We start from the raw sequence: 24,892 nt of genomic DNA, 5'->3' as shown, positions 1-24,892 counted from the left end.
AAGTCGAGGTTATCGCAGTTTGTCAACAAGCAAAGTGTTGCTCACGTGACCATTTTTTATCAAGACAAATCATATGGACATATACTTGGAGTACCAAAGTTAAGAGCAACCAGAACAGTTTTTGTGAAGATAAAGGATATTAGTGGGAAGCGGGAGAGGAACCAAAACAGTTTCCATTTGCATGGCTAGAGTAAGTTTCTTCATGTCTAGCACTATTCAATTTTTGCCTACAAGGTGTTTGATTAAATACTTCTGAAGATTTTGGCTTTTGTATGGCTTGTTTTGATGATTTTAGCTTTTGTCATGTGTGGTGGTTAAGCATTGTTCATTTGTTAGCTTCTGTCATGAGTGGTTAAGCCTTGGTTATTGTTGGTTCACAAAGTGTTTGTAAAAAGTCCTCATAAAAGACAGATTTTGTGATTTTTCTATTTTGATGATGTAAGCTTATGTCCGTAGTGATTAAGCATTGTTTAAGCTTTTGCCAGGGATGATTAAGCATTGAATTATTGTTTTGTTTTTGCTCTTGATGGTTAAGCCTCGTTGCTTCTATCAAGAGGTTAAACTTTGAGGTATAGTTTCTGCTTGGTGGTTAAGCTTTGATAGTTTCATGGATTAATTAATAATAATTTGAGCTTCTGCCAAATGGTCTTGTTGTTGATTTCGCTTGATAGTTTAGCTTTGATGCTTGCTTTGGATTCTTGAAAGAAGATTGAGAAAGCTGAAGTTGGTCGAAGATTTCTAGAAGTTTTTGTGTTGTCCGATGTATTTCCGGCTTTGTAACATCCCAATTTTTCGTAAATAAATTTAAAAACCTTTTTAGTAAAATAAATAAATAAATATAGAGTAAATAATAGGCTGAGTACCCTAGGTATAAATAGTTATGTTAAGTCAGCTGCCTCCTTTTGGCCTCATTTTCGTTTTTCCCCTTCTCCTCTCAAAACCCTTTCTTTTTCCCGCAGCCCACCAAACCAGTCTCAGAAAACCGACGATCTCAAACCCGTTCACCGTTGGATCGTCGTGAAATTTGAGTATCATGTTTGCAACACAATTCCGAGCATTCTCACCGTTGGGAATATCGATATCATGTCTGAATTGAGAGAAACACCCTTCGCATTGTAGCTTTTTTCTTTCCCGCAGAAACCCAGAGCTGTCTTGGTAAAACTACGATCCCGGTTTCGTTAACCGTTGGATTATTGTGAAATTTGGATATGTTGTTCGAAATTCAATTCCTCACGCTTCCACCGTTGGGATTTGCGAGATAATATTCGTGGATGGAGAAAAAGGAATCGCATGAAGACAGTATAAGTGGAGGTTTCAATCTCTTCTCCGTCTCTCTGACGTTTGGGAATTCTATCGGAACAGTTGGAGGAATAACTGAAAGAATTTCAGGGAACCGCTAGAGATGTTGCTATCCCTGGCTGAAGACACGTGAGTCCGCTCAGAGGTAAGGGATGAGTTATTCACAGTTGGGGATTAGTGAGAACATGTGTAGGGATCCTTAGAGGATTAAATTGGGGTTTTATTTTGAGATGTTTATTAAATTGAAATTTTTCCTTTATGATTATAAATAAAATATTGATGTCCTAATGAAAATTGCTTGATAAATTGTGCTCTTGATATTTGTATATTTCGACCTATGATTTTGATATAATTGTGTAATATTAGTTAAGGGGTTTTAGTCCTAATGTTGTGATAGTGTTTTATATATTGTTATATTGAGGATATGAAATGATGATTCAAATTGTGAGTATGTGATGAATTGTAGAAGAATATGTTGCTTTGAGATTATAATATTGTTATTGAGATTGAGTATAAGTGTAAAGTTGAACATGTGTTAATTTGTGAGATACGTGTAAACATGTGATGGTGAATTATCACACTATGAGAAGTGAAATTGTGAATGAGTTCTAGTTGTGGATAAGTGTGTAGTTAACACTTGATGTGAAATTACTTGTGTTGTAAGCTATGAATTGTACAATAACCCGACCAGTGTTATCTTGAGAAAAGCGTTGATGCACAGTGTTAAAGAGAAAATGTAGGTTTCCTATTTAGGAGCCAGTGTTAAATCATAGTGCGATTGTGTTGAACGTGTTTAAAACACGAGTGTAAGGTCGTGGGTATTGTATAATTCATGAGCAGTGTCTGCATGCAAAAATTATTTTAGGGGTTGGACCTGAATCAGGAGGGAGAGGCCCTGACGGACTCTTCGGAGTGTAGGCCTTGGGGGTCACCGGGTTTGAGTGCTCCTTTAAGCCTATTCTGATCTCATATGGTTGGAGCATTCTCGCAAAACATCGTGACCCTGACTGGTCTCCCTATGATCTTACTTAGTGAGAGTGACCGGACAAACCCATTGTGTGGTGTGTCTTGTTATGTACTCCTAAGCGCCCCAGGGTGGTTTTTCACTGACATGGTACCACATTGCATATAGGATTGAGTCTTAGCATAACTATTGCATATGCTTGCTAATTGATGTGTTATTATATCTTGATCGAAGTGTGGGATTCTTGTGTAATGTGATTGATAATTGAAAAGTGAATTTTGAATGATGAAGTGGTGAAGTTACGTGAGCTATGTTTAAGCAAGTGGTATCTCATTTATATAATATGTATATTTAATTGTCTTGTTTCTCTATTAGCTAGGAATGTGATAACTCACTCCCTGTGTGTTGTTGTGTTTGGATCCTGTGATGATCTTGAACTTGTGTTCGGGGGAGCAGATGAATAGGTGGATGACTATGAAAAACCTCATGCTAGAGGACACGGGAACACCACGCTCTGATAGGATGTGACATTAGGATATAGGTTCTATATTAATTGTATGAGACTTATATGATTTTCTTTTAGTCGAGATGACTTTATTATTTATTTGGACAAGTTTGAATATGATGTAGAAGAAAGTGAATGTGAGCCTTTTATCCATTTGAAAAGCTTGTATTTAAAAATGTTTTAAAAATACTTTTAATTAATATTTGAATTTTTATTCCTTTATTAATATATATGTGAGGGGTAGAGGGTGTCACAGGCTTGTTTAGCTATATTCTAAGTTTTCAAACTTATTTTCATTTCTTTTGATGTTGATGTATTGTCTTTTTCAAGCTGGAAGTGTTTTGCAACACCTTCAAGCTTGCGGGGATATTAGAGATAAAAATTAGTTTAATTGGTCACAAGTTAGTCAAAGATTAGTTTAGTTGGTTACAAGTTAATTATTAGTTTAGTTTGTTACAAATTAGTTACAAGTTTAACTATATAAGACTTAATGTATTCATATAAAAATTGATTTGCTCATTTTGAACATTATCGAAAGTAATATTCAATCTTTTTTTTCTCTTCCTTCTATCTCTCTACCTTAAATTTTATAAAACAAAAAAACAAAAAGAGTGAGCAATCAGTAATGCGGCATTGCAAACCAGGGTTTGTTCATTTCCTTAGCAGTTATTAGTCACAAAGGAAAAAGAAGCAAAAGGAGAGTTTGACTTTGTTTGATTGATTTTCAATTCAATTTTTACCAGTCATCCTTTATTAATAAACATTCATTAAGAATGGTGATGACTGATATGACTCATGTGCCTGTAAAATAATTTATTTACACATGCAATGTTTATTAAATATGAAAAAATAGGACAATGTTTCGTGCAGGACAACAAAAGTGAGCTCACTTGTAATAAAGACTTAGATGGAAAAAGCTCTCCTATCGTGTTGCTGGGAAAGGGAAGTGCAAATTTAGAATGAGGTCAGGTGTAACAAGATCGTTTTAGTTTTAGCTTTACCTTCAGCTTATAATTTAAGCTTTTGAAATCAAGTGGTCAATATGTTATCCCTATCAGTGGAAATGGTTTTGTATCTCATACAGATCTTGTTTTAAGACTTGGTCTGACCTGACAAAAGTTTAGTGTGACCTAAAAATGTTTGCATAACCATTTGATACAAAACCACGACAAGAAAAGAACAAAAGGACATGGAAATTTTTATAATAGTGTATCATATTCATAGGCTCGAGTGCTCAGACGTTTCTTATCTGCTGAGCTTTCTAGTTGCTACCTTTTGATTAATATTAAGTTTTTAGATCTATGTTCATCTTTGCTCCCATATTGTGCAGCATAGCCTCCCCTTCTGGAATTATGTGTTGTCCCTCGATAATTGTTCCATATTTGTTCAATAAAACCTTTTGATCTTTACTTTGGCTGTACTATCCTCCTTGGATAGCTCAATAATTTTCTTTGCAGGCTTCAGAGCTTTCGGGCTGAGATTGAACCATCACTTTGTCTCATAAAAAAGGAAGGAGCAGGAAAATTTACAACAGTTAAAAGGAAACCAGTTATGATAGAAAGGAGAAACAAGCTCACATTTACTAATGCATTCAATTTGTCTAAATCAGCTGAATTTTCATTCCTTGAATCCAAACCAATGTAAACTGAATCTTTCCTGAAACCACATAATTTAAATGAAATAATTGTTATTTCATTGCCATTAACAATGATGAAATATCAATTCACGTGTAATTCATGAGTAAGACCTAAGAAGTAGTCATTCTTGTATCTTTGAGCTGTAAGAAGAGATGTGTTGTATGTTGTCACAACCATCTGCAAACACCCGCCTTGGCAACATCACAGGAGTAAAATCAGAGTTAGGAGCTGTAAAAAAAGTTCTCTAGCATAATGTCATATACATTATACAACATATCACTTTGATGAAAGAAAATTATTTGCTCCCAGATATACAATATATTATCTCACATATATAGTGGCATAATAGCATATATGTTGGACTATTGGCAAGTATAACAAATTATTATAAGTAGTAAAGTTAAAATGAAAGTTTAAGTGTTGAATTCACATGAAAATAGTTAGCTATTACTGAAAATTCAGAAAAATAATAGTTGGTCTGCTGCACAGCTGAAATCCTAAACTGTGATGTCAGGTTTTCATGCTTGCCATTGCATTTTCCAACAAGAGATGAATTCTCATAGCACTGACCATTGATACAACCGCAGATTGCCATTCTTTTCCAGTGTCAATCTCCTGAGAACAGTCAATGGTGCAGATTGATGAACTGCAGAAGCCAAGTCTGCATCATTACCATCATTCTTGTAAACATAAACTGCTCCATCAGATGAGTCTCCATACACAATTCCAAAGCTCCCAGCTTGGTCTAAAATCGCTAGAACTTCCTCAGTCACCTAAATAGTAGAAACTTGGACAAGAAAATATTGCTCTTGTGAGTCTCATAAACAGGCAAAGTAAAAAGGAGCCAATCACTGAACTGTACAAGACCTCTATCAGAAAAAAAATAAAAATGATTCAATACTTTATTGATTCACTTGTTCCCGCATTCGCAGCTTTGGCAATTTTGTCCTGGTTTTATACACACAAACAAAAAGTTATATCATAACAATAACAAATTTCATATAAAAAATTAAACTTGTTATTAACTCACTCTTCTCATTTTATTAAATCTTAAATAGTTGATATGTAACCTGAAATCATTCATATTTTTTTTTCTTCTTTGGGAATCTCATCATATGTCTTACACGAGGATGAACTTCATTTTCCTCCTCATCCCCCTCCTCTTCCTCATCACCATTACCTACAAAATCAAATTATCTCTAGTAATGATTTCATATGAAATAAAATTATAGTAAAATAACAATTATTAAGTACTGAATAAGGAATTATAAATTAATAGAAAACATTGCAAATGATCGTTTACCTGCATCAAGTTTTCCTCTTGAAGAGGTGAGAGATCTGCTTGGCTAAACAATATAATACCTATTGTGAAAAACTGACAATAAAATTAATAATGAAAAAAATGGCTTAAATTAAAGCACAATAAGTGAGCAAGTCAAGTCCCACAAAGAGCTTGATATAGCCCAACACTTCATTGACAGTGGTCGACACTCTGAATTCATATATATATATATATATATATATATTAACAGTGATAAAAAAAAAGTAACACAAAAGAGGAAGAAAATGTCAAAAAATTAGAAATGGATGCCCAGAGACATCTGCTTAAAAGAAATTAGAGTACTTAGGTAGATAGCATTGATCATTAAAAAATTGGAGTGTTGGACATCTTTATTTAATTAATCAAGGAAATCACAGTAGTGGTCGTTGAATGGGGTAATGTATGTTGCCTCGGTCAACAACACAAAAGCAATTAGTAGTATGTATGTGTGTGCGTGTATATATATGTATATTACCGATCTGAGTAGAAAGAAACTAAAACAGATGCATTATTTCTTCTTCTTTCAACTACATGTTTTGTGGGTGTCTTCTTGTTCTTGTGGCTCTTTTCCCGGAAGAGCTTGTAACTGTGCTTTGAGGTTGTGGTCATGGCCACTAAAGAAACAAAGGAAAATGCATAGAAGGGAAGTGAGTCTAGTTTTTGTGTGTTGGAACAAAAGGCCACTATAAGTGCTTGCCCTCATAGTTAAGAGTCAAAAGCCCACCATTAAAATGTTTAGATTGTTTTATAAAATAAAATAATTTTGTACACACAATTTTACAGGCCATTGGAACAATACAATACAGTACACAGTGCATTTATTTGGGATTGCTGTGTTGTGTTGAGCCACTTCAGAGTTCTATTTATTGCCTGTGTGTTGCATGGCTCTTCTTTCACGTCATTCCCTTTTAAGATCAACTAATTAATAACTTGCCAGCTTTTGCAATGAACTAATGAAGCAATAAGAAAATAATAATTCCAAGCGACCAATAAAATGATAAGTTGACTTCTTGATTCTGGAATGTTACAAGAGGGGGAAGAAACACACACTCTGATTCCTGACCGCTTCATCTATTGATAAGAAATTCATAAAGACAGTGTAGTCATTTAAGTCCCTAAATTTTTTGGAAGGGGGTGTAAGACAGCATGATACTTGTTATTAGGCAACTAACAAGATACTTGCTGTTGTTGGTTTATCTACTTCTCACTGATAATTTGTGTTTACTAGGCACTCTCTCATTATCTCAAAATATCATTTTCCTTCACGGGATGCTATTCCTCCATCAGTAAGTAATTATCAATAGGTACTAGAAGGTTGGATTTATTATTTTCTAACTTCTTTACTAGCTTACCAATATAAAGTTTATAATAAATTCCTCTCCTTAGGTAAAAGTCCTTTTGTGAAGGTTCTTGTGACAGATGATAATGGTGTTGTGAATAGTTAGGCAATTTAAATGAAAAAAGGTAAATTTATTGTTCAAGTCTAATCTTAACCGAGGGTACTGACTGAGAAATGAGGTGGTTTTTCTTTTTAAGTGATTGAGAATCTTCTAGCACATTGTAATCTGCATCAATAGGAGCTTCTTCATTTGTCTCTGATGCCTGATTTTAGACATAAAATGCATAAATAGGGAACAATTACAGTAGATGAACAAATAAACCACATAATGGAGGCTCATGTCTTATTTTTTTAATGAATGTTTCAGCAAAAAAAAAATAATAATTCCATCAAGCTCGAAAACTTTGCTATATTTGTTGTTTTGTAAAGTGCAATAGTAAGATCTGCAATTGGTGTATCTGTTTGTTTAATCTTTTTAAATGCTTAACAAAATAGTCTTGTTTCTCCATCCCTGTTTTGAAACGTGATTAGTTGTTATAATTTTCTGTGTTTTCTCTCTCTAGTTATTAAGATTAAGGCATGGGCCGATTGGTTTATTTCATTTTCGTCAAAAAATTTATACAAAAATTTGTAACGTGTAGCAGTGCTCTTATTCACCAGCCTGCTCGGCTTATGTTGGTTCTTAAAGTTGAGCAACTTTAGAATTGTTTGGATACAAGATAGAAGTGCTTTTGAGAACTTCTCTATCAAAAAAAGTTCTATATTTCTAATAGAAAAGATCTCAAAAGTACTTGTGGCTTGTATCCAAACAATTCTTTAGAGTTCTCTGTTCTAATAGAAGAACCATTGCTTTTATAAGCAACTATAAGTAAGGTTTCTTAACCATTAAAAAAAAAATTTCAAAGGGACGTGGAAGTGTGTTGGATTTTTGTATCGGATTGAGTCTGATCTGATTATTGTGTTAGTGCTTAAGTGTGGTAGAATTAAAAACAAACAAAAAATTATTTAAATTAATTGATTAAATTCTGCTTAAATTTAAAATATTTTATCAACAAATTTCAATTGAAGAAGAATCAGAATCTCAATTCACCATAGATAGGCACTGCACCGTCCAAGTCTACTTTCCATTCGATTTTCCTTTTCAAGTGTTAGAGTAAAAGGGTTATTGTCACAACTGTTGGACTTATAAATGCCCTCACCAGTCACCACCTACTGCTTCATAGACACAACTCAAGCATTAGTTAATTTTCTTGTATTTTTTTATTTTTTATTCATTTGTATATTTTAATTTTCCAAAAATTAATTTTTCAGCTATGATTAAAATTATAATTTTAAATTTTTTTGATGAATTCCATACATATTACTATGTGTATGTAAATTTAAAAATATAAAAATAAAGTACAAAACAACATACTTTAAAGTGCAAATTTTGTTTACCTCCTTTTCAGATAATTTGCGTGAGGGTGGTATTTTTTTTAATTAAGAGAGAATCACATGTTCCTTCTCTAATGTACTGTCTCTCCAAATTTCCATTTTCCTGTTTTATACTGTGTGTTTGGGTGGCAATTCTTGCACGCCATTCTATTATCGTGCCTCTCTCTCAGACCACAGTAGTACACTCTACAGTCCCAAAAGTTGCCTTAGCTTTGGAAAAAGCGTCGTAGTGCTAGCATGGTCATAAGGCTAGACTGCCCTTTCTTTTTACTCATTTTTTGTTTATTTTATTATTCAGCAGGTAAATTTTGCCTCATGATATTTAATTCTAGTTAATTAAACAAGTGTTTAAGACAAGAGATTCATTTAAATGCACTATGACTTTTGCACTCTTTAATTTATTTTTTTATTTTTCCCTTGTTTGGCAAATTTTTTTCACTTTACAACGGTTATTCCCATCTAATATAACGAAGCAATAATTTTACCCATACACAATAAAAAAAATAGGGTTGAATTAAAAATGAAAAGTCTCTAGGGAGAATTTTAAGTATCTGCAAAAGGTGCCAAGTTTTTTATTTAAAAGAGAAAGTAATACTATATTATAGTTTACAAAAACTCCGCTGCAATTTCTAATTCCAGCCGTTACATCCTGGATTTCATTTATAAACTATTTCCTAAGGATTCATTTTAAAACATATTATGTGGAAGGGTCTGTTTTGGTAAGTATTTCATTAGTATGATCAACAAATCCATGACGTGACAGTTTGGAATGCATTTTGTTGGGATTGACAAAACAGTATTTTTCTATTGGGGTTGGCAAAAATCATATTTATTAACTGAGATTTCATTAAAAATCTTTTTCAATTATAAAATAAAATATAATTGATGCTAAAAATAGTAAATGTATTTATTAGCATCATTAACATCAATTATACTATAATTATAAATAATTTTAATCTTTCCAAATTTATTATCATAATTGATTTTTTTATAATAATTTTATCATTTTCATTGACAAAATTGATGTTGAAATAGCTTAATGTATTTATTAGCATTAATTAAAAAATTTGATTAAAAATCCTTTTTAATTATAAAAAAATATTAATTGATGCTAAAAAAAATAATTGCATTTATTAGCATCAATTAAAAGATTTGATTAAACAATTCTAGTATCAATTATACTATAAAAATCTTATAATTATAAATAATTTTTTAATATTTTCAAATTTGTTTCACTAACACGATACGCACAGTATGTTTCTAAATAGACCCTTATCGGAAAATAATTTATAAATAAAACCCAAGTGTGATCAATTTGCCACCAATGCATATCACAGCCGAAAAAAAATAAACCACCATATCCAGTCCGCATCCGACAAGACCAAATTGAAGAAACACCTTTTACTTGTATTATTAACTACACGCAATTTTCATGATGTTACCGCACCATACCCCAATTAAAAAACAAAACACGGCCAGTAATAAAAACCAGATTTAACACTAACTCTAGATTTTACAAAATCATTTCCGCAAATTCATGCTGATAACAACCTCTCATGTCGCAACTATTAACTAGTCAAAGTACCCAAAAAATAAATGAGGTATCCCCAAATATATATATTTATATTCATAAAAAAATGGGGAAACACAAAAACTACCACTAAGACATTATAATGAACAGAAATTGTAAAACTACCTTAAACAAGACCACCAATATCAAAAAATGATTTTTAAAAAAAGACCTTATGAAACTTGAGAGTAGCTCTTCCAAAAAAAGGCTCGCCCCTTAATTCTCCAACTGCTTGATTCACAGCAAATTGAAATACACTTTCAATCAGAGTTCAGCCAGACTCCTTAAGCTAGTTCCTCAAGCAGAGGCAGGAACTCAAACACCGGCAGTCTTGACTGCTGGATTAACAGCCGACCCACCTGCTCGATTCATGCGGCCACCGCCGGTACCCATATGATCATTTCTCTGATACCCATCACCTCCACGGCTTGAAAACCCTCCCCGATTGCCATTCCTATAACCATATTCTCCCCTGCCATTAAAGTCACCACCACGGCCATAGGTTCGGCCATTTCCATAATTTCCACGCCCTCTTGCACCTTCACCCCTGAAGCTAGGAGCCCTGCCAGATGAGAAACGTCCTCTACCTGTAAAGAGAAAGCAAAAAAACTGACTTCAAAATGCAACATAATTAAAAACAAGGCCAAAAAGGATGATGATGTTCTTCAAAAGAAAATATAGAAGCTGGTACTAAAAAAATTGTTGCATCCTACTAACTTGTATGCTTTCTCCCTAGCTGGGATCTTAGCACTATACAACACAAAAAACAGGAAAATTTGTATCCTGTCCCCTAATGAGCCAGACATCGTGTGAACCTTTCTTGCTAAAAAGAATATAGCCATGAATTGATAAACTAAGAATCAGAAATAACAAAATAACACATTTGAATTTTGAATAACCATATATCTTCCTCAAGCAGCCAAGAGTTTGATTCACACCAAATTGAAAATGCAAACAAAGTTGAAACACATAAATAGAATGCTCTTGGAGGTTCCCTATAATTATAACTCATGATAGACACAAACTTCATTGAACTTAATGCTTCAATTAGATCACATGCATCATTCTCAAATGGATGTCGATATGTGCATAAGCAATCTATCTGCAATTCACCAAAAACAAAAGCAATCCATCTACAAATCATCGCAAGTAAAAACAGATGAGTATATCCAAAAGCAGAGTGCCTCGATACATGGGCTCAACAAATTCAGGGTTATCATATACACAAACTGCAAATTGGGCCACTAAATGTGATGACCAAGATTCAACATCAAAAAAGCACTTGCCTCGATTAGTTGATCTCTTCTCTTCTACAACGACGAGACGGCCATTGATCGAAATTGGAGAAGCCTGAAATTACAATGCAAATGCAGATTAAAAAAATGCACAAATCTAGAGCAGTTAACCAAGACAAAAATCACGAGCTTGCATTCAGAACATTCCTTAACCCAGAACAAGATAATAATGAAAGGAAAATCAGTCAAAAACTAGAAATAAACATTGCAAAATTTAGAACACAAAAACTGAAGCACATCTCAGTTAAAGAGCCAAACACATTGCCAGAAAATTAACATATGCCTATGTACTTAAGCATAGTAAACTTGAATGATAAATTTGTTAATATCAATTTGAAATCATGCAATTTGATATATCAAGGGAACTGAATATGATTCCATGGTTGGCGATTGATCCATTGAAGAATTTGATGATTTAAATTTTGAATCCAAAAAATTCTCTCTGTATATTAGACCAAGATTAACTAAGCATACTAAGATATCTTATGTAATATTAAGGTACATTTAATAAATACCTCAAGTGCACTTTGCGCAGCACTTGCCACTTCAAACTCCACAAAGCCATAGGAAAATCCCTGTTCAAACCATTAATGTGCCAAAACATATTAGCTAGCAGTTCAAATTTTTTTATAAAAAAAAAAGGCAATTAACAACAAAATACCTTTTGGCTCCTAACTTGGATGCCACCACTCTTAATAGGTCCAAACTTCTTAAACTCATTCTCCAAGACTGCAGGCGTAGCAGTTGGTGGCAGACCTTTCACATAAATAGAATAGCCCTCGGCTGACCAAAAGCAACTAAACATGTTAATGCATCTCATTAAGTTAGACACAATGAAACTTAAGCCATTAAATTAAGTATCTGACAAGGGGCACCACACCTTCAGCTTCTTGAATGTTTCCAACTTCATTAGTATTTATAACAGAACCATTTGTCTCTGATATGCTAGATGGTGGAGGTGCAGCAATACCCTGCTGTTCTTGACTCTTGTGGGCAGATTTCACTGGAACAGGTGTCACAGTGGAAGACGGCATGGCACCCTCTTTCATGACCTTCACCTAAAAAAGACCAACAATTAGAAAGGACAGGAAAATAAAAGTATTATTCTGGTCAATTTCCAGCATTTCACTCTATATTATAGAATCAAAGATTATAAGAAGAAGCGTGTACAATTGCAACTAAGTATGAGCAGGGAATGACCAAAAAGGAAGAGGGTATTTTAGAATGGAGACTAACAATATAAGCATAAGACTTCTTTGGAACTTCTTCAATTTGAGATGCCAATCCAGCTACCATCTGAGAATCATCAGGAATTTCATCAAGAACCTCAGGTACAGGTGCTTCCTCTTCTTCAATTGCAGCTTGACCATTTTCTGGATTGTAGACTACCTCTTCATCACCATCCTCAGCTGTCACAGATATTTGCTCGGAAACTTGTGTCTCCAGCACAGAAGGATTGGAAACTGAAAGGTTGGGAACGGGTCATCTCAAGAGGACAAACAACAGGAACTAAAAAAATAATGCAATCACAAATTATACAACTACCAGTGTCCGGAGGGGCAGGAGATCCAATATCATGAGCAGACCCTTGGATTCCATTTTCATCAACATATCTAAAAACATCATTCAAAACAAAGTAGCCTTTCTCTTGAGGAGCAAGGAAAAAACATTGAGTAAATTTCTGCTTAATGTCATCCTTTCCTATCATAAACCCAGTGACCAAGACAATGACTCCCCCGTCATAAGATTCTTGTGCATCCACTGATACGATCTCTGCACTGAGTTCCCCATAACCCAATGATAGTATTTTCTTGTTAATATCCTGCCCGATAAAAATTAAAAAGCATGCACTAAAATTAGAATACTAGTATTAACAGCATTTTATTATGAAAAAAAACCTTCATATTTTATGCAGTTGGACTTCATAAATCTGATAATGGAAATGGACGACAATATAGTAATTAAATGAAGAGGCATCAGCAATTAATCACATCTGGTCAGTTACTGGTCTAATACTCTAATCTTAAAACATCTTTTCTGAATGCACATAGTGCAAAGTTGGAGGTTTAAAGGAAAAAATAAATTATGACGATACATTGGAGGAGTGGAGAAAGGGCTAGGACTGGGAGTGTTATACTCACATGCATAATACCAATACACCAAATGTCAAAAATGAAAAAGAATCTATAAAAATGTATCACAGATATGAATACAGATACAGAAATATGAAGCAAGTTGGGTGAACACTACAAGGCATATACAGGGGTAAGGAGACAGAAATAAAGAGGATTAGAGAAAACTCACAAGCATTGTGGTTGTAATACCCATTATGCCATTCTGCTCAGGACGGCCAAGTTTGCTGACATCTTGGTAAAACCTATGCACCAGCTCAGGGCTTTCATGCAACATATGGTAGTATTGATCAACAAAAGCATTGCCAACCTATAAATTGTAGGTATATTCAAAACCCGGTCAGTTGTGTGAACATTAACACTAACAGGGAAACGTATCACAATAAAATGTAGATATACTCATATACATACAATATCAGCTGCAGGAGTTTTGGGAGGGACTTGCTGCTCTGAAGTTGTCATTATAATTGTTTCCAAAAGCTAGTCGAACTGCCAATTAAAATCACCAACTTATCATGATATAATCAACAAAATGAACTTAAATATGTCAAGACAACCTTTGAATGAGGGGAAAAAGAACTTGAAAACCTAAGCCTCCATTTTTTTTCCAATAGCAATCAAAAACTAAGGCACAACCTAGATGATAAAATTTTTTTCTCCCACAAAACATTTCAATAGAAGCAATTCATCAAACAAAGTGAAAAATAATAAATTTATTTGTTAGTTCCCTCGCATTCCTTACTCTTTTACAAAATGTGTGCAACTTCACTCAAAGTATATATCAATAACCACGCAAATAACAATAAATAATGTGAAACTCTTCAGCATGATAGTATCATGTTTTTAGCCAGTGAACGAAACGATTAAACTTCTCCAAAAACGAAAAAAAAATCCGTTATAAGAAATAAAAAACGAAAAACAAAAAGTTCTATATTCACTGTGGATTCATGAACCAGTACGGCAAGCAACTTTCGGCGCAGAATTTTCACATTCAAGACCAACATTTTAGAAAAACCTAAACATCTACGGTAAAGTTCACCGCGAAAACTATTTGAAATATTTAAAAAACGAAAACGAAAAAAAAAAAAGTGAAGGAAAAAACGAAGCGAACGGTGCGAGAGGGTTTTGGTTCTACCTGGATCGGAAGAAGCGAGGGTGGTGGTTGTGAAGGTGCGTGTTGTTGTTGTTCTTCTCGGCTCCCTCTGCGGTAGGGGTTTGCTAGGGTTTGGGGTGCGGATCTTGCAGAGAGGAGTGAGAGAGAAACACTCCAAACGTTGGATTTAGAGAGAGAATGCAAAAGGCACACGCTCTCACAATTCCCTTCAAGCACCTTTGTTTTCTACAATATATAATATATAAAAAGGGGACAGAATCCTCTGTGACGTGAGACCCATAGAACTCAATGAAGTCTCTAGAAATTATTGATATTTTTAATATCAATTTTTATTAATGGCCTTAGGTTTAAGTTTAAAAAAGGTAGTATTTTAATGAATATTTTTAATTACATAAATTACATTATAATTAAAATTTTATAATAAATAAATAACTTTGAATATATGAACTTTTGTAAGTTTATATTGAATGATAAAATGTGATGTAAGATATTTTTATCTTAATGAAAAAGGATGAATTTATATAAGAGTAACTCTGTAGAAATATTATATTTTACAAAATAAATGATAAAATGTGATGTAAGATATTATAATTATTATATTTTACAAAATAAATAATAAAAATGAAGAAAGAGTTATTTTTTGTGTAAGTTTATCATTAATAATTTTTAATTGTTTATAATTTTTTATCATTTAGCTAGAAAAATACAAGAGGATAAACTAAAATGTGTAAGTAGTTAGGAAAGTAAGTAGGTAAAAAAAATAATTTCGGATAGTTGAGAGAAATTTTTATATTAATTAGAGTTTACAAAAATAATATATGAAATGCACATAAGAGTTCGTTTGTTTCGGGGTTTTTTTTTTGTCTGATAAGTTTTTTTTAAGTTAAAGTTGAAAATTTTAAAAAATAAGCAAAGATGTTTGTTAATTTTCAATCTTTTTATTTTAAAAGCTAATTATTTTGTCTAATGAAGTAATATATTATAAAAAATAAATAAAAATAAAATATACATATTTAAAACTTTTATTTTTAAAATGTTAAAAATTACTTTAACTATTAAATTTACTTGAAATATTGTTAACAAATGATAAAATATTAACTTATTGTATATTGTTGTTCAATAGTATTTAAATAACACAATTTATTTGAACATAATTGAATAACATCAAACTATATTTTTCTTTAGAGAATAAAACCAAACTATATTAGAAGGTGTTTAATAAATAATTCATAACTAATAATACTTAAATGATGAGTAACAAATAAGTAAATTATTTCTCTTGTAAAAAAAGTCAATATTATTCATATTTTTCATCAATACAATTGCTATTTGATTTTGCACTCCATTCATACAGGCACCATCTACTACTCGTCTAGGATTACATAAACTCATTTCTTCATCAGGATTTCTTTCTTCTCCGCACTCAATATATATATATATATATATATTCTTATCACATTTACTAAATTCCTCATCTTCAACACCGCACATCTGAATGAAGTTATGTAAGGCTGTTGTTGCAACTGTGATCTTTTGTTGTTTAATTAATGGATATGGTCTTGTGTCACATAAAAATGTCACTTTTTCTTCTAAACTCCAATTGTTCTTATTTCAATGACATTTATTAGTGAAGAATGTGTATGATTAAATACTTTTTTGTAAACTTTCTGCTTGCTCCCATATCTAAAATTAGGAATATGATATCTTTCACCCTTGTATGGTGCCAAATATCCTTTACATGTTTAGATATATTACTATGTTATAAGAATTTTTTTAAAAGATATATAAATGACAAATTATATTGAAAGAATATATATTTATATACTTTCACGAGGATGGGGAAACACATTTTTCATTTTTCGATCATAGATGGAAAAAATATGTGTGTCATGTGCAGTACCAGGCCAAATAACAACAACAAAAGTAAATAACATATAAAAGTTATATACTAACATCACATTTTGAGTTGGATATTTCTTTCTTCCGTAATAGCACCAATGCATCCATCAAAATGTGGTGAATATCTAGGATCATCCTTAATTTTTTATGGAACATAAACAAAGTTGAAATCGGCCTTACAATTTTTTGAGCCAATAAACATAAATCGTCTAAAACTTCAGCAAACCTCATGCTCACTGTTTCTCCTGATTTTCCAAATTTATTTTGAATATTTTGATTTGTGACTATGTGCACAACTCCAAAGAAACATAACACTTGTCTCCAACGATGTCATTTCCTTATATGGATGGCTACATCCTTTATTGACCAATATATTTTATAATTTCAATATAGCATGAGCTTCCATCCTAAACATGTTGTAACTTTCACCTGGCCTGGAGTGTTCAGAGTTTGTTTAACCCAATTCCATCCTTGAGAATGAAGAAATCTATTACCTTGTTTAGTCAAATACTTCATGTTTTATTCAAATGCAATGCGTATGATAATTTGAAAAGCAAAGAATTAATAATACTATAAAATGCAAGTACACATTGGTATCAATAATTCAAATAAATTAAAAAAATCAAATTCATAAACTTAAATGTCAATGCAAAGCTGCAATATTCAACATGTCGATAACATAAAAAACCAAATGCTAACTTAATCACTACTTTTTTTGCCTCTAAGTCATACTTGTATAGAATTCATTCTACTAACTCATCCATTGTATCTAGTAAGGACTTGAGAATTCTTCTATTTTGAGGGTCTTTAATCAATTCTAAAGTAAAGCTAAATTGTGGACCACTCAAAAGTTATTGCTTCTTTAGACTCTTCAAGACCGCAATGCATTCCGACATACAATATTCTTCAGGGATATTAGATTTGGATTCATTTTCATTTTTCTCAGCTTCATTATGAGTTTCAGTGCTTGAACTAATGTTCAAAAGTATTTCTCATAGTCGTTCTAGTCCCAACTTTTCCCTTACTTTTTGCCACTTTGTCTCTCCTATCTTGTGATTTTTTTTTTTCTTTGTGGTTTGGGATTTTTCCACAGGGATAAACGTCATAATCAAGATAGACTTTCTTGCTATCAAATTCAATAATTTCATGTGTCACATTTGAAGTAATATTTCTGCCACTTGACTCATGTGGTACACCCATAGTCGGTGTCCATGCATCTTCACTTGTTGCCACTGTCTCTCCAAATATTAATTCCAATTCATCACAAAATTTCAATCCATAATATCAAAATTTTCCATACTTTGCATTCTCCTGTAAAAGCAAAAAAAAAAAACTTTTACTAATTGAAACGATCAGCATACTTCGCAGTAAAAAAAAATCAACATACTAAAAAAATTTAACTGGTCAAAACCATGTATAAGTTTCTCAAAATATATAAGCAAAGTCACACATAATGATAATAAAAAAGCAAATCTATATTGCTTCCTCAAAATCATGTATAATCAAATGTCACTATATATATCAACTTTTATTTTGACAAAATTGTCTCATAATATATAGTACCATAGAAATTTTCAATGTTTATAAACATAGGAAAATACAAGGATAAAAAAACCTTATCTGACTCATGCTCAGGATGAGACAGACTTTTGCAGATACAAGCGTGTGTTTGTTTGAGTCATAAAGTGAAAAAACAATATATAACACGATAAAGTGACGCCCTAAAACGTCTGCACAAGGATTCGAATCTACGGGACTTCAGAAAAAAAGAGAAGCTCCATATAGGATATCTCATCTAGCTTTTCTAAAAGCTGCCTTTTTTTTATGATTTTGTTCTTTAAAAATAAGCTGCTTTTTATTTTTAGAGCTTTTATTAATTTGTGCTTGGTCCCGCTTTTACTTATAAATTAACAAAAAATAAGCAAATAAAAAGTCGGGCCAAACAGACCCTAATAAAGAGAAGATTTTTTTTTTATTATTCCTATTTAATAAAGAGAAGAAGGAGGGTATTGAAAGTGTTTAATAAAGGGAAGAGGAAAAATTTCACCCTTAAGTTGTGCATTTTAATTGGTAGTATAGAGATAATTTATTTTATATTATAATGCAAGTATTTTTTAAGATTTTAATTGAAACAAATTTTTAATCGTATGATTATATTATAAAAAGTTTATCAATGAATTTATTGATTGAACAGATATGTAAGTTATAAACTCTTTGATACATGTATTCAATTTTCACGGATTAAAAATAATAAAAAGTTTTATTTTGAAAATTGATTATCATATTACATAAAATAAAAAATCCATAATTATAACATATACTTGTTGTAATCATTTTAATTACTATAATTATGTATTTTATGAATTAAAAAAAAACATTTTGACAGGAAGAAAATAAATATACTATTGTCACATGACATCGATCTGCTTGTATTGCAAAAATTTCTTTTATGGTATGTAATAATAATGATAATGGATTGATATTGAATACACAATAAATGGAAAAAAAATCCTTTATTAGTTAAATTAGATACACTGGGAAACTTTTTCCCTCAAAATAGTCTGCCCAAACTCTTTATATTCACAAAAATGAGTAATTTATTAGCTTGTGAGTACTTTAATAAATGGCTTAAACATTTTGTTTTAAACTCTTTGTGAATACAGAAAAAATGTCTTTTGAATTTCATCTTACTTTCTCATTAAATGCGTTTGAAACCCCTATGGGACAATTGGTTCTTGAGGTGTTGTTTTATTTTAAACAATGTTGCCAATACTAGCAATTATATTATCACTTATTTAAATGGAATCCCTTGCCTCTGTCACTATTATTTTTCATCGGTTCCCCTTTCTCAATCAAATCTAAGAATGTTTTAGTGTCAAATTACATGATTCAAGAATCTCTTGTACCATTTAGCAGCAGTTGTTGGTTGACGCATGAGATCATGTTTAAAATCAACATGAATAAGTCCCCAATTTTGAGAAAACCCCGCTCGAAATTCAAAGGTGTCAAATGCAGCCCACACAAAGTAACCACGAACTCTTACGCCATTGCTGTAAATAAAAACATTTCAAAACATGAAAAATACACATGTGAGAGTAAGTTATAGCACACTCTTTCATTTTAAGAATACTCCAATACCCAGTTTCTTTTTAAAGTAAATTCATCTTAATTGGAACATTAAGTTGTTTGCTGTCATAATATTTGACAAGCTTTAGATATTTATTGTCAATGTCCATAGCTGAGATAAAATATTTAATGGACTTTGTTTTTTGAAGGTAAAAAATTAACTTTAAACATGAATATCAATTAACAGATCAACAATATATAGTCATCAAAAGTTATTAAATTTCACTCAATTAACGTTTTAACTTATAATTATAATCTTATATTTTAAAAAATGTACCAAAAGTCAAGAACATATTTAACAACTTATCAAATATATCTAAGAATACTCAAGTTTCCAACTAATTTTCCTCTTATCGAATAAAAATGTATTAACCAATAGAGACACCATAACGTTACATAAAGAAAAATATAAACAAAATTAATAGACCACATGCAAAAAGGAGTAAAAGATGGTTTTATTTTAATGGGCAAGTTTGTTTAAAATTATAAAAAAAAATTAATAAGCATCTTTTATATATTTTTTTTAAGAATCAAATAAGATTTGTTTGATAAATTTTTTTAAAAAAACTACTTATTTTAGAAGAATTTTTTTTAGACAAACACATCAGAAAATTATAAAATTACTTATTTTATTTTAAAAAACTTATCTTTTTTTAAAAAAAATAAGCTTAGGCAAACTAGTCCAATATTTATATGTAGTAAGTCTTACAATAATAAAATATTTATATATTTTTCTAGTATAATTTAATATACTTGTATATTAACGAGAAAAAAAAGGTTCTATTCCTAAAAAGATAATGGTTATTGTTTCATATATCTCTATAATATTAGCAGTTATGCATCCACATAAAGCTATGATAGATCACTTACTCAATTGCTGCTTTGGTGGAGTTTAAATGTGTGGCCAAATATTTGATTCGGTGTGTGTCTTTCAATGGATTCGTGATGTTGAATGAAGCAATACCTATAAGAAGGAAGGTTCCAACAAAGGTAGAATAATCTTTTTTTAGTAGAAATTAAAGATATAACTATATTAGTTATAAATGTGAAAACTAGTGAAGGATCGTTTTGCGAACCATTCTCAGTGATGTAGATGTTTGGATTTTGGTACTTTTTCTTAATGTGTTGTAAGACGTCATATAATCCTTTAGGATAGACAAAATTGCCTCCATATTTATCCTACAAAATATGAACATTGAAAAAAATGTAAAAAATAGTTATACGAATAACTTACAACATTCTTTTAATGATTGTCTCACCAAGTAACCAAGGGTTTTTCCTTCTGCATTAAAATCTATAATAATGAAGAAAAAAAGGAGCAAAAGTTAGTGATATGATAGATCATTATGTCTTCTTATCCAATTAGTAAAATGTAGTTTGAAGAAAAACTTACCTACTGATATTCCTAAGGCATCATAATTGTCTGATAAAATCATATTTGTTTTGTTTGTTTCATGTTTAGCAAAATGAGAAGTATAATAATTGATCCCAATGAAGTCTGTGCTTCCTGCAACAAAATTTTTCTCCTCTTCTGTGAAATTGGGTAGCCTATTCCCTACTAAGTCTCTCATGATTTTTGGATAATCGCCATAGACCACTGGATCTAAAATCCTATTTGTTGAAACGTACCAATAGGTCCAAACAAATTTAGTTTTATACATTATCAGTTAAAACAAATAGAACTAAGACACTAAACAAGGAAAACACAAAAGGGAGTATGATATGAAGGCTGAAGGCTTAATTAATTGAACTAACCATCCCATAAAGAAATCCATAAGTCTTTTAGCAGCAGCCACATCTTCTGATTTTGAACTGTAAGGTTCAAAACTTTGAGATCCAAGAACAAGTCCAATTTCTCCTCCTTGGGTTTCCTTCATCAGAGTAGCAAATTCTTAATTTAAAAAAATAACATTGTGCTTCAAACTTTATGCATAAAACTTAATCTAGTTTTTATAGTTGTCAATGCCATTTTTTATGACCTTTACATGTATGACGATTAATTTTTATGACTTTAATATGTTTTTACTTCCTATAATATACTATTTTTTTGTTCTAAAAAATATGTTTTTTTGAAATAGTGCTGGTAAATTCTTCTTTTTGTTTTGGTCATTATTATTTTATTTTAATTCTTATAATTAATATGTTTTTTTATATTTTAATTCATATAATATTTTATTCATTTGATTAATTAATTACTTTGAGAAATATTTGACATAGACTAAAAGCTAAAAGCAAATGATCTACATATTAGAGGGACAAAAACAAAAAAGAAGAAGATATATGACAAATATTAAAATAAAATAACAAGCACAAAAAGGAATTTAACAACAATCATTTAAAAAGTATATATAAGGACCAAAATCCAAAAATAAATACCACATGAATCAAAAATATATTTAACCCTTTTATTATTGTCAGAAGATATTGATTTGATATTACCTATGAAATTGGTTAAAGTATTTATAATGCATCGACATAATATTGAATGTTGCCATAAAAAAAGACTTTTAAAATTAAACTACACACATATTTGGAACCAATATAACACACAAAACTAATTAAAAAAGATACCATACATAGAATTTTTCTCTGTATAGTTTCACTGCTGCAGCATGGCAAAGGATGTAATTATGAACTACAATATATGCTTGTTTGCATAGCTTGGTAGTTTGGCATGGTTCAGGATCATCATTATCATAGGCGTGCATGTAAGTAAATAAACCTACAACTTGAGGCTCATTAACTGTAGTCCAATGCTTGACTCGATCTCCATATGTTTTAAAAAGGAGTTCGCAATAATCCTTGTAATAATTGCTGGAAAAATCATTTTTTTAATAATCATAATTAGCATGATACGAAATTCTATATCATTTGGTGTGGACTAATTCCATGAAAACAAATTGTCTACAAGAGATTGTGTAGAAAGTTATTTACACAATGGAGCTATTCAAGAAGCCGCCAGTGTTTTTGTGAATAGCAAGAGGATAGTCAAAGTGCAAGATCGTCACGAAGGGTGTAATGCCTACATGTAAATATATAATGCTAAGCAAATTAAAAACAAAAAAATCTATGTAATTTTAACAAAGCTTTTTCTATGTCTAATCATTTAAAAAAAAAACATTCATTATATCGTACCATTTGCAAGTAATTCATCGATCAAAAGGTTGTAAAAGTCAACACCCTCTTGATTTATACCTCCTTTTATGGTTCCATCTATATTTTGTAGTTTGAAAAAGAAGAGAATGATAAGTAAGTATTATTGTCATCATCACTATCTCTTTATGTACTTTTCATATATATAAATCAAATATATATATATATATATATATATATATATATATATATATATATATGATTTGCTAACCTAATTTCAGTTTTTTTATTCAGTTGGAGTAAATTAGCAGCCTATACCAAATATTTTGAACCGAAAAACCAATCCATTTGTGTTTGTTAGTTGCTTTATTTCAAGGACATAATAGTAACCTAATCATTAATTAAATGAAAATATATATACTTCTTTCTCTTCTATATTAATTTTTCCAAGTTCTCCTTCAACTAGTCCAACTTGGACTCCATGGCTGATCAGATTGAACATTGACCAAGATCCCTTCCAACCATTTTGATTCTTCGCCTCTGGTACCACAATGATCCGTCCAAACCTGAGTTGTTTTATACGTTTTTCTTCTTCGACCTAAACCCAAACATCGCTTAGACCCGATCCAACTGGAATGTGTTCCACCGTAGGTGGGTTTTGATGAAAGAAGAAATATATTGTAATGACTTTCGATCGGGATTAATCATATGCTCATGAAATTAATGGTGGTGACACGAGAGAGGAGAGATAAATGAATTTTATGTTTCCTTAATTAAAGATTAAATTACAATATGTCCTTGAAATAAAGGACTAACAAACAAAAAATGATTGAGTTTTTGGTTCAAAAAATTTGGTATAAGCTGCTAACTTACTCCAACGGAAAAAAAATATGAGAATATATTAGCAAAACCCGGGTATATATATATTAAACTACTTGATTTTGAAAATTTTACCAGGTAAAAGTCTACTCCATGAAATGGACATTCTGTAAGAATTTATTCCAAGATTCTTCAAATGTTGAACGTCTTCCTACAAAATCATTAAAAATAAATTAAGTAGAATATAAAAATAAAACACAATATCAAACACGTGTTTCTACACAATCTTATATCTTATATTTGTGTAACTCATTCCCACTCACCTTGTATCGCCTATAATGCTGAATCATTGTAGGAAACTTATCACCGTCTATAAACGCTCCTGGTTATTAAAGAAGAAAGAAAAGTAACTAAAGATTGTTAGAAAAAAATGATGATAAAATAAAATAACATATATTGAGAGTTTAATATATTTCCATTAATTATATCTTAAAAAGCATTTATATGTTATAGTGAACCTTTATTACGGTTAACTCTATCATCCCAGACACTTGGTCCTCTTCCTCCTTCACTAGCTGCTCCTTCAACCTATATTAAGATATTACGTAATAACTTGTTAATAATAAACTACCTTAATACTAAGATATTATGTTAGCCTAAAACTTTTGAGTACCTGTAAAGCAGATGTTCCTGCTCCAAACAAGAAGTCAGATGGAAATGATGATCCTGGTTTTGGAAAGTGAGAACGTCTTTGTAAATCTACCAAAGAAGAATAAACAGTTTTGAAATAAAAACAAAAGTGAATAGTTTTAAAATCGATATACTAATACAAATATGGTTAAATAAAAACAAGTAATATAAATTGAATTTCAACAATTCATGAATGCATAAAATAAATAGATTTATGGAAAAATAGTGTTTATGCATCTATAGTACAATTCGTAAATTTTTCATGATACAAATTAGCACTGAAAAATGGTGCAATGTTCAAACCTTGAGCTTTAGTTGATACGTTGTAAAGCAAAACAACAGACAGGATTGTCAGAATAATTTTACAAATTCTAGAAGATGACAAAATCTCCATTTTTAATGTCCGAAAATAACTCTTGAATTCCAAAGGGAAGCCAAAATTATATGGGTAATAAGAAAAGACGCATTTCCTATAGTATATATAGGGGAGATGAAACCACCCTTTTATGCTAATGACAACCTATAATGCGATTTTTTCATTTTCTAATGGGATTTAATGTTCCAACAAAAAATCTGAAAATTTATTGTTTAAGATTTGTACTTAGATAGATACAATTATGAGATATGATATTATATATATAATATAAGATCATAT

The 24,892-nt window shown here is 31.1% G+C and overlaps 2 protein-coding genes, 1 long non-coding RNA gene and 1 other non-coding gene across 5 annotated transcripts; 1 reads left to right on the top strand and 3 right to left on the bottom strand.

Annotated features, from left to right (window-relative positions):
* Positions 1-3,810: 3,810 nt before the first annotated feature.
* Positions 3,811-6,343, bottom strand: LOC102663587 (uncharacterized). Its single transcript, XR_415757.4, has 7 exons — positions 5,709-6,343; positions 5,476-5,585; positions 5,307-5,353; positions 4,976-5,192; positions 4,516-4,596; positions 4,346-4,424; positions 3,811-4,242 (listed from the first exon to the last, which is right to left on the bottom strand). It is a non-coding gene; the product is annotated as an uncharacterized lncRNA (long non-coding RNA).
* A 1,428-nt stretch (positions 6,344-7,771) lies between these two features.
* MIR1516D (microRNA MIR1516d) lies at positions 7,772-7,878 on the top strand. The gene has a single exon (NR_126751.1). It is a non-coding gene; the product is annotated as a microRNA MIR1516d (primary transcript).
* Positions 7,879-9,978: 2,100 nt separating this feature from the next.
* Positions 9,979-14,827, bottom strand: LOC100816544 (nuclear transport factor 2). Of its 2 annotated transcripts, none has more exons than XM_003532218.5 (10): positions 14,632-14,827; positions 13,908-13,985; positions 13,669-13,806; positions 12,910-13,186; positions 12,601-12,827; positions 12,245-12,422; positions 12,026-12,147; positions 11,880-11,939; positions 11,356-11,419; positions 9,979-10,656 (listed from the first exon to the last, which is right to left on the bottom strand). In XM_003532218.5, exons 2-10 carry the CDS (start codon positions 13,956-13,958, stop codon positions 10,385-10,387), a joined length of 1,389 nt encoding a protein of 462 aa, XP_003532266.1. In that variant the 5' UTR covers positions 13,959-13,985; positions 14,632-14,827; the 3' UTR covers positions 9,979-10,384. The 2 variants fall into 2 exon arrangements, with proteins under 2 accessions (XP_003532266.1, XP_006586220.1); XM_006586157.4 differs by having other exon boundaries at positions 12,907-13,186; positions 14,632-14,817.
* Positions 14,828-19,384: 4,557 nt separating this feature from the next.
* Positions 19,385-24,631, bottom strand: LOC100816873 (furostanol glycoside 26-O-beta-glucosidase). Its single transcript, XM_006586532.1, has 14 exons — positions 24,541-24,631; positions 24,221-24,306; positions 24,075-24,135; positions 23,871-23,917; positions 23,683-23,758; positions 22,771-22,848; positions 22,570-22,657; positions 22,212-22,449; positions 21,391-21,506; positions 21,029-21,246; positions 20,895-20,929; positions 20,712-20,814; positions 20,506-20,599; positions 19,385-19,559 (listed from the first exon to the last, which is right to left on the bottom strand). Exons 1-14 carry the CDS (start codon positions 24,629-24,631, stop codon positions 19,385-19,387), a joined length of 1,506 nt encoding a protein of 501 aa, XP_006586595.1.
* Between the last annotated feature and the right edge of the window lie 261 nt (positions 24,632-24,892).

This window comes from Glycine max, chromosome 8 (assembly GCF_000004515.6).
Source record: "Glycine max cultivar Williams 82 chromosome 8, Glycine_max_v4.0, whole genome shotgun sequence".
NCBI classification, from domain to species: Eukaryota; Viridiplantae; Streptophyta; class Magnoliopsida; order Fabales; family Fabaceae; genus Glycine; species Glycine max.
The sequence above is the reverse complement of the archived record's forward strand: the minus strand, read 5'-3'. Positions and strand labels throughout refer to the sequence as shown.

Excerpts from the sequence above, each read along its gene's own strand:
- LOC100816544 (XM_006586157.4), bottom strand. The coding sequence starts at position 13,958 with ATGACAACTTCAGAGCAGCAAGTCCCTCCCAAAACTCCTGCAGCTGAT. Across the intron at positions 13,807-13,907 it reads AAACTCCTGCAGCTGATATT|GTTGGCAATGCTTTTGTTGA; the intron begins GTATGTATATGA and ends TACAATTTATAG. Across the intron at positions 11,420-11,879 it reads CTGCGCAAAGTGCACTTGAG|GCTTCTCCAATTTCGATCAA; the intron begins GTATTTATTAAA and ends TTGTAATTTCAG.
- LOC100816873 (XM_006586532.1), bottom strand. The coding sequence starts at position 24,631 with ATGGAGATTTTGTCATCTTCTAGAATTTGTAAAATTATTCTGACAATC. Across the intron at positions 22,450-22,569 it reads TTCTTGAATAGCTCCATTGT|CAATTATTACAAGGATTATT; the intron begins GTAAATAACTTT and ends TGATTTTTCCAG. Across the intron at positions 20,930-21,028 it reads TGCCTTAGGAATATCAGTAG|ATTTTAATGCAGAAGGAAAA; the intron begins GTAAGTTTTTCT and ends TCATTATTATAG.